Source organism: Anser anser (assembly GCF_964211835.1).
Source record: "Anser anser genome assembly, chromosome: 3".
Classification (NCBI taxonomy): domain Eukaryota; kingdom Metazoa; phylum Chordata; class Aves; order Anseriformes; family Anatidae; genus Anser; species Anser anser.
Genome location: NC_139722.1, coordinates 83,836,106 through 83,852,087, shown reverse-complemented (window position 1 = coordinate 83,852,087; position 15,982 = coordinate 83,836,106). Strand labels below are relative to the sequence as shown.

The 15,982-nt window shown below is 38.9% G+C and overlaps 1 protein-coding gene across 27 annotated transcripts in view; it reads left to right on the top strand.

The window, feature by feature from the left end:
• The window catches only part of PLD5 (phospholipase D family member 5), a 180,048-nt gene that overhangs the window by 72,446 nt on the left and 91,620 nt on the right, over positions 1-15,982 (top strand). For 14 of the 27 annotated variants that reach the window (XM_083830302.1, XM_083830314.1, XM_083830297.1 and 11 more), the window contains one exon: positions 119-255. The exons of 3 other annotated variants lie outside the window; for them this stretch is intronic. In XM_083830302.1, coding sequence (XP_083686428.1) covers positions 119-255 — 137 coding nt within the window. Of the gene's footprint in view, positions 1-118; positions 263-15,135; positions 15,337-15,982 lie in introns of those variants that run through there. 10 more of the 27 variants (XM_083830303.1, XM_083830298.1, XM_083830301.1 and 7 more) reach the window with 6 other exon arrangements.

Below are 15,982 nucleotides of genomic sequence, written 5' to 3'. Positions count from 1 at the left end.
CAGCTATGGCAGTAAGATCTTCAAAGAAGTTTAGATCTTATTTAAAATTTGTAGTCTCAGGTCATTGACTGGAATGTGATCACCCCATTAAAACTTTTTTAATCTTAATCTCTTTCAGTCGCAGCAAAGATGCATTGTGATCTTTGCACTGGTATGCTGCTTTGCAATTCTGGTTGCACTGATATTTTCGGCAGTGGATATTATGGGAGAAGATGAGGATGGACTCTCAGAAAAGAACTGTCAAAATAACTGTCGGTAAGAGGTAACAAACAAAACTTCTCTTTTGGGGTGGATAAAAATATATATGTGCTATACAATGATGTGTAATAACTACCATAATCCTGTGGTGTAATTGGTAAGAGTAGGAAACAGGAAAAGATGGTTTCTTGTTTTGAAGGTTTATTTGACAAAATAAAGCACACAGTTTTTGAAAATGTTTTTGGTGCGGTGTTTTGAGCAAGGCCCTTGTGTTAGTTCAATTATTTTGTAAGCGTGGGTCGAAGTCCATTACGTTTCAGTAAATGAGGACTGAAGTGGTTCATGCTGCTCCCAGTTCCACCATATCTTTCTTTCATCAAGAGCTTTCTTTCACAGGGAAGGTCACTGATCACCTTTGACCTAAGGCTGCCGCTTTTGTACAGCCTATTCCTGCTCATTGCACTCCCTTTACATGCACAGTGCCTTGGCTAGGAGCTGTGAGGAATTAGTGATACAGACAGAAAGAATGGAGTATTGACTTTATTAGATTAAGATTTGCCTCAGACACCTGCCATGGTTTTGCATCTCTTTCAACCTTAAATTGAAGTAGGTGATTAGTTTTCTCAGGCCTTTCATTTCGAGCCTGTGAATTTCATTCTACCTCTCCTCACTGGCAGGCTCCTCCACAAATCTGTTTGTCAGTGATGTCCAGTGCTTTTTCTACATCGTATTGTTCAAGGCCCTCTTCTGTTCTCTGGCAAGGCTGGTTTAAAGAAAAACACAACACAACAACAAACATTTGTGGACTTTGTTCACAGTTGTATTCTGCTTTTCTTCAAGGCTTTAACTTGCATGTAGAGCACCCTCAGTGATTCAGTTTGTGGGAGAACAGTTACCCGTAAGTAACTTCTCCATTCTCATGGGGTCATGGGACTGCCTGAGTGGGGAGGGGTCTCTGGGGCTCTCCCAGTCCATCCTCAGCCGAGGGCAGGCTCGGATATAGATGGCTGCTCAGGGTTGTCCGCAGCTGGGCTTTGTGTAGCTCCAAGGATGGGCTCCATGGCCACCCTGGGCAACCTGGTCCAGCAGCTGTGGCTGACCACTCCACAGAATGCGTTCAGAATCTACCCAGCTACCAGTGGTCTATGGTGAGTTGGAGAAATTGATATTTGTTTTTTAGCATAAGCTAATGAAATGTTCGTGTCTGTTGGAGCCTTCTCTTCTTGTTTCTGCAAGTTGTTGATTTTGTGTGCAACCTTTTTGGGGACAGTATCGTAATATTTTTCTATGGTGCAACTGTCACTGCACAGTCAGCAGCAATTTACAATCCAGTAAAAAAGCAAAGAGAGATTCTTCAAATTTGCTTGCTAGAATATTCTTTCAAATATTACATACCTGTATCCTGCAGGCAGCTGTGTCCTGAAACCCATTCTGTTGACACCATGCTTCCAGGACTTCATTTTTCCAGCACTTTTTTTCTTGTAAAATGACTTGGCCCGAATCTGTTCATTTTCAGGTATGCCCACGGTTCTGGACAGCCTTCTAAGATCTTGCCTGTATATTCTAGAGTTCAGTTAGCTTTCATTTCCCCATCAGGGTCTTAGGTATTCTTTACTGTGAGTTGTTGCCTTCCAAAATTTTTTAAGATACTGTATGTGTCACCTCTACACCCACTTCTCTATGTGTGAATCTTTGACAGAACTAGGTCAGATGAGGAGAAAGTCTTTCTGCTCATTTGCTTCAATTTGCACATGACTTTAGTTGTGGACTGTGTTTATCTCTTAGTTTTTTAAACTAAAGGTTCCACATTTTGTCCCCAGACCTAGCCAAGGAAGAACTTATTCTTCACTTTGTATTTTTCAAATGGAAAAAAATCAAGAGTGGGAGCCATGTACAGTGCTATTGTGAACTGGCATATGATTTTTTCCATGTCTAAGAGGTTAACTGCTTTTGTCTCTTTGTTTGGGATACACCAATCTCCCTTTCCAAAGAATACTCATCTCTGCTCAGTTCTTTGTTGGTTGGTGTGTGTCATTCTTGTTTCTGTTGGACTGTGTAAGGGGAGCCTGGGTGTAAATCCGGCATGCTGATGTTATCCATTAGAGTCGAAACTGTTCTGCATTTACAGTGATAAAAGTGATCTCAGAACCCAGCTCTATTTTAAGATGCCTTTCACAGAGTGATTCAAGTGCGTGATCTAGCTACTAATACTTGAACCAGAAGGCACATCAATGCTGTGTCTATAAACTGCCTAAACCATTTCTAATAACAGCTATTGCAGTATCCAAGTGCTGGCAGCTGCTACCTACTAACATTGAATCCTTCTTTACGTGATGAAAATGGGCTCCTTTTTGTGTTAAATATATTGCAGACTTAACTGAAGTGCTGTAAGATCAATTGCTGTGTGGCATATATTTAGTACTCGGGCTAAGCACTTTTAATAAGTAAGACAAGAATTATTGAATTCTTACATTTCTGCTGTGTGAGTACTTTCACTGAAATTCAGGAACAGGTGCTTACATTTGCAGGATGTGCTGAGACAGGATGGCAATAGAATGACATTTTTTCAGATGAAATTATTATCAAGTACAAGTTTATGTGTATGATCCTAGTTATTTTTTTATATTATTTTTGTGAAGAAGCTTGATGGGAAAGAATGGTATTGATTTGACAAGAATTTCTATGATGGTTTGTTAAAGGCTTTCATCTCCTGAAAATCAACTTCATTTCTGTGTTTTGATTCTAAAGGAAAATATAGCTAAAATAGAACTGTGGTCTAGAATAGTGCTTCAGCTAGGAATTTTTGGAGCTTTTGCCAAAAAATAACAAGTGAGAATTGAGAACTGGGGGGAGGGAGGAGGGTAAGTAAAAGGAAGACATTTTTAGAAGTCCAGATCTTTTTGTAGCCTGAGAGAGATATCGGTGAATTATGTTGTAAGCAGTATTTTCACATAAAGCCTCTACGTCTTCTTTACGTTGTTGTGATTGTGTTGTTCAGGAATACAAATACAACCTTTCTGATTGGGTTGCTGTAATTCAACATGAGATTCCTTTTTTATTAATCCTTAAACTTGTACTATATAAGGAATACTTACTAGATGTGTTGTCATAAAGACCTTCCTCTTTACTGATGTACATATATTTCTTGGGAATTTTGTAACAAAAACTTGTCAGGGAAGTGGAGAAGCAGGCTTTTTTGCATGTCTTCACCATCGCTGAAAGGATTGTTACTGCCCACCTGAAAAAAACACACAGGAAATAGCAATTTGAAGAAACGAAACTAAGTTTGAAAACAGAACTATTAATTATGATTTGTAATCTCTGAGCTTCTTGTTGAAAAGCTCAGCCTATGATTGAGAACTGAAAAGCATTTTACCTTACAGACCATTTTTGACTGTCACAATATGAAGTCAGATTGCTGGAAGCTACAAAACCATTTTGCATTTTGTTTGTTACATGGGCAGACAAACTCAATATTCAGTAATATTGAGCAGATTCAGTATTTAACTAAGAAATGACTGAAAATCTTGTTGTTGTTCATTTGATGTGTAAATACAGAATTATTTTGATTATTTTTTAAATCTTGCTTATGATGATATAATCCAAAAAGTACAAATTGATAATTTAAAAGTGATTACAAGTCTGTCCTAGTAATTGAGGGCAAATACACGTACTCATCAGAATAATCACCAAGAACCATTCTAAAAATTACTGTCTCCTACTGACACACATGGCGCCATTCAGAAAAAGATCTGCGTGGAGGTGGGGAAAGGTCTGTAAAATTGGTCTGGCAGACAGATTCTGGCTTCAGAATTGAAATTAGAATCTGAGTTCTGCTGACTGGAAAATTGTATTGGTTTAGATGAAATAATGCTCTTTATACTCATTTACAGTCTCCCATATAAATTTCATACCTTGAGTTACTTATGAAGAAACTGGCTTACTGAAAGTAGTTGTGTATTTTTTAATTTTTAATTTTTTTTTACAGTTGGACCAGGTCTGTTAAGAGGCATCGTTTTGCTTCAGAGAATGCAGTACACTCCTGGCTTGGTTCCACATAATTTGATTTTAGAATGCTGGACTTAACGAAGTACAAATGGCTTTTGACCCTTTCTATTAAAAGGAATGCCAACTGATTGACACTTAGGGATTTAAAAGAATTAGTAATGACTGTGAAAAGTGGAATTTTTACAGTTTGTGCTTGGTATGGGATACAAATAATTCTCCTGAGACGTCCACAGTAATGTTGTTAGGCAGCCCTGATGGATGAGGCTGGTTAAGAGCATATGCTTAGCGGTCCAGGACCTTTGCCTGTCTTGCCCTGGGTCCATTAGACAGTGCAGCTTAAAAATTAGATTATTGTAATTTGAAAATAGTACTTTTTAATGGCTGGTCTCTTTTAAATAAATCTTGACTAGCCTCTGGCATAACAACATTAGTTGAAACTTACATGGCTGTGTTGAAACTAGCTGGTGAACTCTAAAAATGACAATCTGGGAAACAGAATAAATTACAGATGATAAGAGAGGGTCTCTGTTATCTGAAGTGTTTAATCTAAGGTCTTTTTGGTCTGTTACTGGTAACTTCAGCTGTTCATTAAGCCTCCTTTTCTGCTTGTTCCTGCTGATAGTGATGCTAGGGGTCCTACAGAAATTGCATACACCCTTAGCTCTCCTTGTCTGGCCTGTCTGATGCCCATTGAAGCAGAGATTGCAGGTAGCTCCTAGTAGATCTTCCCTCTCGCTTGCAGTTACAGTTGGACAGTTACCATGTGTTGCTTTGAGTTTTGTTAGATACTCCTTTATTCTCAGGTTGTGAGAGATGGCCCACAGTTTTATAAAGCAATAAACCACAAAAATTTAAAAAAATCTCTGGTATTTCTCTCAGTAGGGTTTTGCAACACTATTAAGTGAACATACTGCAGCGCATACTTACGTTGTTTTACCTTGGAACTGCTTTGCCCCTGGCTGATTGTGGGGGAGATTTTTCTTGCGCTGCGTGGGTTCTGAACATAGCAAGGTTTATATTGACTGATTTCTATTTAATAAACAAACTATGACAGGCATAATAATTAAATGTCTAAACAGAACAAGATGCTCAGATTTTGAAAATAAGCCTGTTAAAGAGCAACTGAAGATTTCTATTTACAAAACACTTAGGCACTTGGCATAAAACTGCCTTCTGTCAACATGATGACTGTTGTCCTCCTGTTTTGGGGGTGATGGAGAGAGTGAGCTATAAAACTACTTAATTTTTCAAATGTTCCATATTTTCAGTCATTTTATTTTTGCATCAGAAGAAGGAGCACCCTTACTATTGAAGTGTCTATGGCTGGATGCTGCAAAGAGCTGGTGGACTACCTACCATTTGCAAGGGCATTCAACTCATTGGGCCAGGGAGGGAAGTCAGTAATTCAAAAGATTTGCACCAGGGGAAGCTCAACCTTTCCTATCTTTTATTTTTTCGTTTTTTAAAAATGTATTCCAATGGAAAAGATGCTCTGTTAATGATTCTTCGGTGTCAGTGCAGAATAAGATTCTCTCTTGTCTGTTCCTGCCCTAATACCTAAAAAGGGTTGGTTTGTTTTGCATTTACTTTCAGCTATAAAGAATGCTTTCACAAATTAAAAAAAAAGTGCCAAAACTCATCAGCATGTTCTGTGTAGATATTATTCTACTGCATTACTGCCAGAAGGTAGTTTACCATTAATTACGTTGTGTGGATGGGTTTGGGCTTCAATGCATTTTGTCCAAATTCACAAGCCATTATTTTTCACCCACTCTTTGTTCAATTAAATCCAGTGGTTTCCTCTGGAGTTTGATGGATTGTGTTAGAGTCTCCTTAAGGCAGCTTTTTCTGTTACGCTAAGCGTTGTTTAGGGTGTAATACAGAGATTGATGTCTTTTTGTATTCTTGCGATTTATACATTTAAGTATGTATTTCTTGGTTCATGACTCAAAATTTGTGAACTTGCCTCAGAGAAAATGTTCCACCCTTAGCAGAAATCAAATTCCAATTATTTCATGGATCCTGAGTATTGTGGATGGAATAAAGGGACAATTTGTGTACCAGAGTAGCCTTTTCTTCTCTTCAGTCTACTGGCAATTGTCTGTGATCAAATCTCTTCTTTTTCTTTTCCTTTTTTTTTTTTTTTCCTTCTTAACTTAAGATGTGCAGAAAACTCAAATTATTTCTTCCCAACAGGACTCATAAAATTTCCAAGGTCATTTTCTTTACCGGATTGTAAGCCTATTCTAAAAAGAGTTATTAAATCTAAAATTATTGGTCATTCTTCTGATCTTGAAGACTGATTTGCCACATATCAGAGGCTTTTATTCTCCCTATTGAGAATAGCTATCCAACTTAATAAAGCTCCCCGGTAAATCTTTCTTCCTTTTCTCTGTGGAAAAAGGCATTAAAAGTGGCTAAAATTCCCAGTAGGATCTGTCTGAATTGATGCTCTATTGCAGCGAGACTTGTGTGCTCAGCCGGGGCTGGTGCTGCCTCAGATCCTCGCAAGCACCTGTTCCAGTGACACCATTTAGTTTAATTGCTGCTCCACCCTCCCGCTGGCATAGAGAAGAAGTACTTATTACCCTGTCAGCTTACAGGAGATGTGTGGAGGTCTGTGTCTAACCCTACAATGCTTCTGTGAGTGTCCTTTCAGCTAGTGTGAGTTGATACTCTTCAAGAGTACAGGTCTAAGACACTCTGGTGACCTGCTGCAGACGTGGCAGGGTGCGCATCCCAGAGCGGCTGGGCAGTGTCACAGTTACAAAAAAGCTGTCGGGGTGTCAATGGGGGGAAGCCCTTTCAGCATCCCAGAGATATCGGTATTGTCTGGTTGGGTAAGCTGGAGCTGGCAGTGTCGTTTCCAGCCACGAGCAGCACACTTTGCCAGTCGTAGCACTGAAGTTCCAGTCAGACAGTGGTGGATCTTTGTGTTAATGCCTCGCTGGGAGGCACAGAGGAGACTGGATGGCTGAGGTTTGCTAGGACTGTTCTCTTCAGATGCTCTGTATGTGTTTCACTAGGACTTACTAGACTGAAACTTTCAGGATTTCCTTCTTGATTTTGTTTTTCCTCATGTTAGTACGTGGCGATATATTCTGATACAGGTCCAGAGGCACTGGTCTCTGTATGTCCATGTCTCTGTGGTTAGTCCACAGCATCAGTGTCCCTGCTTAATGCCTCAGATACAAAGTACTCTTGCTTGCTGGGCAGCTGAACCTGTTTGTATTCTGTTAAACAAACAAGAGTTTTGTTCCTTTATTCAGGTTTCCCACATCCAACCCTCCTGATCAAGATGAAAAAATGTACTGGAGATCTTGATCCATCTCATTGCCAGTACTATCTTTTCATGTTATATTTTAGATTTTTTTCCTTCATGTATTTACTTCCTGTCAACCTGAGCGGAAAACAGAAAAATAAAGCACAAATACCAGCCTTCATTTCTGCAGGATGCAATTTCCCATATGTCATTTACTCTGTATTTAATGGCCCGCCTTTCCAAAAAAGACTATTTGAAAATGATCATACAGCTCAAAGTGAGTTTTCATGACTGAGAACATCATAATCTGTTAATTTTAAATCTGGTTTCTTCACATTCTGTGTATTGAAATGGTTCTTCTAAGAGCCATCAGTGATTTGCGTGCCTTCTGATATGAGGGGGAAGATTCATCATGCCTCTGAGACTAAATCTCTGATGAGCATTTAATGACACATTAGAAGTTTTAGCTTTGTACTTTTTACTGTTTTTTTTTTTTTTTTTTTTCCCCCTAGAACTGCTTGGGACTCTGAGAATATATTGATATCTGAGCACAGATGATATTCTGTTATCTTTTGTTAACTTGGCAGGCATATAGCTAATCGATCTTCATTGATCTTGCAACACATTTATTTCAAAATGATTGGGAAAATAAAAGGAGGTTTTAGTATTCTTTGTTGTTATCTGTGAAATACCTCCTCAAGCCAGCTGGACTTGAATCAGTCTCTAAAGTAATATGTCTTAGAGCTCAACTTCTACTGGCTTTGTACTGAAGAAAAATGTAGTTTTACAAATGTGAATATATGTAAGTTCATAAAACCTTAAAGTATTTCAATACAAAAATGGGTAAATGAAAGCACAGTATTTCTTGGTCATGCAAAGCTATAGTTGATGCAATTTTCACCATATGCAAATCTATGTGGACTGAATTACCTTTTTTTTTTTTTTTTGTAAAGCATAAATACAAATAGATACCTAAAAGCAACAGACAGTAGTCAAATCAATCTTCATGCTCCCAAGGTGTCCTGGAAATTTCTATAGAATCTTGCCTTTGTAATTTGAGTGCTGGTAATGTCCTTTGGGAAGGGATACTTTGAGTACTTTTTTCTTTTCATCTGTGGATTTTTATTACCATTCCTACCTAGAGTATATCTGCTGAATTAGCAGTGCTGATCTCAAATAGTTGCTGACTAAAGGTTTTACCTTGAATTTTCCTTCATTGTTTTGCAGAGTAGTTTTATTTGTTCTTGTTGGGCAAGAAGGGCATTAATTAAACTTAACGGATTGTTGGATTCTGGAAATGTCAACATCATAGAATATCCTTTTGCTCCTCTTCTGGGAAGAGAGTTCTTACTCAGAAGGTTCTCTTTAAATTACCATTAACATCGTAAAATCACATTCATTTATCAGAAAAATAACATCTTTATTCTTGACTGGTTTCTGCAGCTGAGAGCTAACACATCTATCCATTCCAAATCGTACCAAGATAATCAAGTATTATCTTCTTGGAAGATACACAGGCTGGGAGGAATGAAGGCAGCAGTCATATTCCCGCTTAATGATTTATGATTATTCAGACCAAATTAATGTTGCTATTTACAGTTACAAAGCGTTCATAGAAGAATATCAGGGTTCTGTGGAAGGAAGTAAAAAGACATCATACATTTTGTCATTAAAGAAAAAAAAATTAAATATTCCTTTAATATTTATTTGTAATATTTAAGCCTCAAAAAGGGGTTTTATATGAGCCTACATGGTCACAAGCTGATTTAAAATAATATCTCACCAAGTAATTCATATATACGATAGTGGCTATTTACATGATATTTGTTGACCTTTTAAGAGCCTCAATAAAGGTGATGTGTTAGAAGACGTTGTGCAGTTTTACAGATAGGTGCACAGTTAATGGGTATCTGCTCAAAGAAGCTGAATAGGCATAACCCAGCTGATGAAGGGCTTGTACAGAGATGCACAGCAGCCATACAGGTCTCTGACACTTAGCTGTTAAATTTTAGAGAATTTGAAAAAAAAAAAGTAATGGTATTTACCCAGGGCTAAAATACAGTGCAAACAAAGGAAAGAGACAGATTCTTTCCAGTGGATAAACAGGCACCGAGTCAGTGCCTAATAGATTGTTTTGGGAAATAAAAGCTCCTGATTCCTGGCTGATGGATATTCAGGGTATTCCCTGCAGTACGCATACCAAAAGAGGAAAAAAGAGAATAAAAATGTGATGTTAACACCAAGGACAGCAGCTGGATTTCCGTATTCATGATGGGCAAGAATAACTTCACTTATGACAGGCAGCATCGTGTGAGTTGTGTGCCCCTCACAGTCCTCTTCTCTGCTAGGAAGGAGACAACCGCCTTGCTGTGGGCAGAGCTGCTCCAGGCAGCAGCTGGGCGGGTTGTCGGCACTGACTGCCAGGACACTCTTGCTTGGTGCCAGGGAAACGGTTGTGTATCACTGTATTTGGGAGATTTTTATTATAGAAAGTCTAATAGCTTTCTAATAACTTTTATATTAAATAATTCATAGATAGTGAACATCAGCTAACAATTAAGAATGTGTAAAGAAGCTGTTAAGAAAATAAGCTCAGCAGGAATTATTTTTGTATAAATTGTGGATAAAGTAATACTGTGGCGTTAAGCTGCAATAGAGGTATTTAGAACAGAAATAAAAACAAGGCCAATGTTAAAGCGATTAAATGAGATGAAATTGGCTGGTCTTTCCTCAAAACTAGGTAGAAAGCGAAAGGGGGGAAAAATAAAATTTTTAGTAACTAAAATCAGGGCTTAAAAATGTTTCTCTTTTGATGGTGCCCTTGTCCTTTCATGTCTATAGATTAAGCATGAACGTAGACAAGACAATTGTGTGAGTTTTTTGAGAACCAAATCCCGTAGATCTTCAATTATAGTATGGTAGTGAACAAGAGAAAACAAAATGATGTGGGGTCTGTTGGTTAATAGTATATATATGGCATCCTAGTTAATAAACAGCAATGGCAGATACATTTCTTACACAGAATTCAGTGGGATCAGGTCGCCCTGTTTCATTTTTCAATGAGAGCTTTAGCAATCCGTACCTCCTTTTACTTCAGTTCACTTCAGAAGATCCTCAGGATCCTCATGTTTTCATGCTTTACCCTTCAACGTAACATCTAGCTGTCAATAACGTGATAACATGAGCTACAGCTCTGCCCTTTACAAGGGCAAGGCTTTACTTTTTTAAGGCACTGACTGCTGTAACACCTTGCTTGCAGGACAAGGACAGAGGCACAGCGGCTCTGTGCCGCATGGGCAGGATGCTGGCAGACACTGAGGGGAGAGCACCTTTCCTCTCATTAACTCCAGATCAGAGTAGTAAGACACGTTTCAAGAAGTTTGGCTGTCGACATTTTGTATAATAAATGGTGGTGTGTTAAATTGTTAATACTTGATCTACAGTTCTCATACGTTGTTGAGTCCTTGGGTGTATATTGAGGTGTCACTGCTCTGTGGGCTTACTTTTCTGCTGGCTTACATTCTAATAAGATTTTGCGTTGTAGTAAAAATGCCTTATCATTGCTTTATTTTTACAGTTTTATTTCCTTTTCTGTCCCTTGACAGACTTCTGTAACCTTGTTTTCCTTCTCTTTCCTTTCCTTATCATTTAGGATTGGCTTTGTGAGGTTTGGACTGTGTTCTTGCATTTCCACTCGGCTTTTCCATCCAGTCCTTTTTGTGGTCGTCTCTCATCCCCCAGTGGTTTAGCAAGTGGCAGAAGCTCCATTCCTTGGAACTTTTTCAGGCTCCCTCCTACACACATGCATATTCCCTGCCTCGATGAATTATCGTGAGTCTATATTCAGAGACAGTGTGTCTCCAGGATAAATCTGCGTTGGCCACAGCGCTGCAAATACCAAACAAATCCACAGTGTTATGTATTAGTATATCTAAGAGAAGAATTTGGCTAATTAGTTCAGAAATGTTTTGGTGCAATTATTAAAGACTGTGTCATGAGATAGCTAACCCAGTGAATATACTTATGTGATCTCAATTTTATTACTTTTATTCAATTTTATTTGAATCAAAATACTTAAGCTGTTCTATGCAGGGTTATTTTTTTTTCTGACTGCAATTAGACTTTATTAAAGTGTACTGAAACAACACAGCCGACTCTGCTTGGGATGCCCAATGGATGTCTTTTGGGGGGAAGTATGTAGGGCAAGTGTTAAACCATGAGGAGGAGGTTTGGAGAAGGAGCGCTCCTCTGCCCTTAGCAGAGAGGAATGTGCATTTACCCCTTTACTTGGACTCCTGACTTTGTTCACCCACTGACACCGACTGTCCAGGCACCCTGAGGAAGGAAGGGCAGCTGGTGGTACTGCAACCCTCCTGCGCCAGCCTGAAGCACTCAGCGAGGCTGCGTGTGCTGCCGAGCTCCTGGCATTACTGCTGCCTCCCTGCCCTGGCAGGCTCACCCTCCTTGCTTGTACCTTTAGTAACGTCCTTTGAAGAAGCACCTTGAAGTCAGACCCGCTGCTGTCCCCTGCTCCAAGTGGAACTCTGGGATGCCACATTTCTCTGATTTTGCTTATGCCTTCTTTCTCAAATCCACACAGTAGTTAGACAATAAAGATCTTAAAGCCTATATACTACGTGCAGTTTATGGGGATTGAAGTTGCAATTGGCTATGCTTTTGCTCTTTCATGAGTTCTTACAGAAAGCTGCTGCTTTTGTTCAGATCAAGTGAAAAACAAGGATTTTAATGGTCCTTACTACAAAGAGCCCATGGAGCCCTGCTCTTGGCATACTCATTGTGGGTGAAAGCTGCTGTTTGAATTTTCTGTGGAGTGTAAAGTCTGGTTAGGTCAGCTGGTTTCTCCTGCCTCAGCACCCGTAGGCACTTGTCTCCCAGCAGCCTGCCATAAGAATCCGCTGACCATCTCGCAATTCTCCCTGCACAGCTGCAAAACCCATTAAAATGTTTTAGTGCTGACAGGCTGAAATGCTGTAAAAATGCAAATTTTCTTCTGCTGAAGGGCAAGATGCCAGGAAATGCTTTTTAAAACGTTTCACTGCTGAGTAAGCGTTTAGGGGAGTTTTGATATAACTGGAACGTGGAGTTCTAAGCAATGGGAGAGAAGCTTATGCCATCAGTAAGATCACTAACATTTTGGCTGTTTAGTCACCTCAGGACTTTGGCATAGAGTGCTTGCTGTCTGTACCTTTTTTTTTTTCTTTTCTCTTTTTTTTTCCCCAGAAAATAATGGGCTAAGGGATGGTCTTCTGCTCTCTTGGTGCACAAAGGAAGGACTGCTTTGTAGTCCCCAAAATGGCACTGTCTTCCCCTGACTAAACATTATACTTAGAAGCTCTGTAGAAAAGCACTGTAGGAAGGTCAGCTTTCATTCAGCAGATATTTTAACTGAGTGTGCACTGATGATCCTGTAGAGCAGTGACCAAGTAAAATTCATAGGGTTGTGCCCTTGACTGTCAGTGAAGTATTGAGCTGGAGAGATCATTTTGTCTTTTCTGTAAAAGCAAGAAGATTTAATGAAAGTAATAGTATTTTTGGTGCAAAAGAATGGTGAATGTGTTATCCAGATTTTGAAACAGGCTTTGACCTTTGATCTGAAATTTTAAAAATCATTTTCCTTTTATCTCTCAGCTGAAATCATCAACTGTTATGCATGTATTATATTTTCAAGACTCTTTCCAAGGATGCTATTTTCTTCCCTTAATCAGGGGCTGAAAAAATGTGGGGTAGTTGATTACATTTCTACTTTTTTTAACTGTAATAGTGCATCTCCTATAACAACAATGCAATAATTTCATCCTCTGAGTCCTCCTTTGCCCCATATGGGCTGTTCAGGTGGAATGTGCATGATACATTCTCTGAAGTATGCTCACCCATATTAAATTACTCTATTTCTTTTGTTGTATTTCAACTTATCTTTCAAGTTTGTATTAGATGACACATGAGGAAGGCAGGTAGGATTAGCCCTCTGCAGTTGAACGTGTTAATGTGTCTGAGGATTGTCACTGCCACCTTTGGAATGTTTTACACAGGTATAAATACCAAGTCAAAATAATGTCTTCCTTAGGTACTTTTTCATGACATTAATGAAGTGCATAAAAAGTGTTTCAAAGCATTACTTGATTCAGCAATATCAAGAAACAAACAGTAGCTCTTCCTAGTAAAGTTTCCACAGTGATCTCAGCAGTGTAGTTTGTAAATGTGCAATCAATACGTATACTTCAATCTTGTCTAATTTTAGTCTGAGCAGCCAGGAAAGAGGCAAGCAAATGTATTTGAAGATTCTTAGAGCATATTCTGAGAAAAATCTGGGTCACACTCCAGTGTTCAATGCAATATATGAAAGCCCCATTAATAGGAGCAAAATCTAACGCAGGTAGCAAAAATTGTACCTTCCCACCAGGGAATAGAGTCATAGAATAATTCAGGTAGGAAAAGACCTCTAAGATCATCTAGTCCAACCTTTAACCTAGCGTTGCCAAGTCCACCATGAAACCATGTCATTAAGCTCTACATCTACACATTTTTTGAAGACCTCCAGGGATGGTGACTCAGCTGCTTCCCTGGGCAGCCTGTTCCAATGATGCACAGCCCTTTAATTGAAGAAATTTTTCTTAGTATCCAATCTAAACGTCCCCTGGTGCAACTCATGGCCATTTCCCCTCATCCTATCACTTGATCAGAGACTGATCCCCATCTCTTTACAGCCTCCTTTAAGGCAATTGTGGATTCATTCATTTAGAAATTCTGGAAGGACATTTAACACAGCTTTAGAGGCTCAGCAGTACTGGCACAAATGTACTCAGGAAGTATGCACAAATTATAAAAGAGTAGGTTTTCATCTTGAGATCTCAGCAATCACAGACTGCTTTCTTGTAATCCTGTGGTAGTAATCAATGGCCTATCAGCTGGATAACCTCTCACTATACCAAACTCATTGATCCTCAACCTGTATCTGACAAATCATACTGCAAGATAAAGTGGTTATCAGCAGAGCTGGCTGAAAATTAGCTAGAGATATTATGGCATTAATGTTGTATGTATTATCTTAGATATTGCACTAATATATTTGTGGAATATTTGAGTGTTATGATCAGAAATACTGTTCTCTGTTTTTTTCACTTCCCCTAATTACGTTGACTTAGTATGCCATTAGATAACTAGACCATGTGTAGAAGTTTTTGGAAAGAATTATTTGTATAATCCTCATTGAAAGCTTGGACTTTCTAGTGCTATTTGTTTCTATTATATCTGGAAATAAACTGGAGCTGTCATGTCTAGAATCTTAACTCATAAATTCTGCTTTTGTTATTTCTAGTTATAACCAAGGTGAGTTTATTTGAAAAATCCACTAAAGATAGCAAAAGCTTTGAATCAAGCCCATAAACACATCCACAAACAATAAAAGGTTAGCTTTTATTTTCTTTGGGGGGTACATAGATGTGATGTTTAATCAGTAGCAAAGATCAAAGAGTAACTCCCCCATTTTCTAAATGCTGACTTTTACTTAAAACTAGCTTATTTCATATTGCAAGTCAAGAGAAGGTCTACATAATCAGTTCCTTGTTGCATCTTCTCTCTCCCTCCCGTATGTCCTTCAGCTCCAGCAATCCATCATGATGATGGTACATAACTTTTTTTTCTTCCAGGTTTCAGGTAATGAGAATTTATTGAACTCATACTGCTACGTGGCAATGAAGAGGGGCATTTGTTTGACGTTTTCAAGCTTAATGAACTCCCTATGCCTCTCACCATCTTGGGAGGCAAGAATGCTGATTGGCCTTGTATTAATAAAGACTATAGCATGGGACTCTCTTCATTAGGAAGTTAGGAGTGCAAGACAGCTGGAGGTAAAGTGAAAAACAAGTAAGCCTTAGTTATTGCTCCTTAATCCCCAGGAAATATTATGTTTCTGTGCTGTTATCTTTGTTCAAGTTCAGAAGCAGTTGGAAAATTTTGAGATCTGTTTCCTGTGACTATCTTTCCTTATTGAGGGCATGTTATAAATATTATCCCTTTGTTCATTACTGATGTTTTAGAAAGCTAATGCATGCTAGAAGATCGTCACATTATATGCACTGTGGTCAGCCTAGATTTACGTGGAATACCTGATTGCATGAGATGTAGCAGAAATGAAAATTGCCCATCTCTGCAGCAGAATGAGGAAAAGATAAAGGATCTTTGCTTATTTTGTCTGGAACATGTTTTTTCATCTTTTTAAATCCATGAAGGCTGTTTTCTCTTGCTTATGTAGCTGCAAGCTGCAGCTGCAACTGCTTTAAAGACAGAGCACTGCCCACCCCACTCTGGCTTGGTGTGGTGCTGGCCCCACGTTGCTATCGGATGTAAATGGCACGGCTAGTAAGACACAAGGGCAGAGGATGGAGTAAGCAAATTCTGTGTCATGTTGCTAAGTGAAATAATGATCATTGTTATGCCAGCCTTTGGTGCCTTTAATTTTACCGCCAAGCATTTGGCTTATTTGTAAAACTGTTG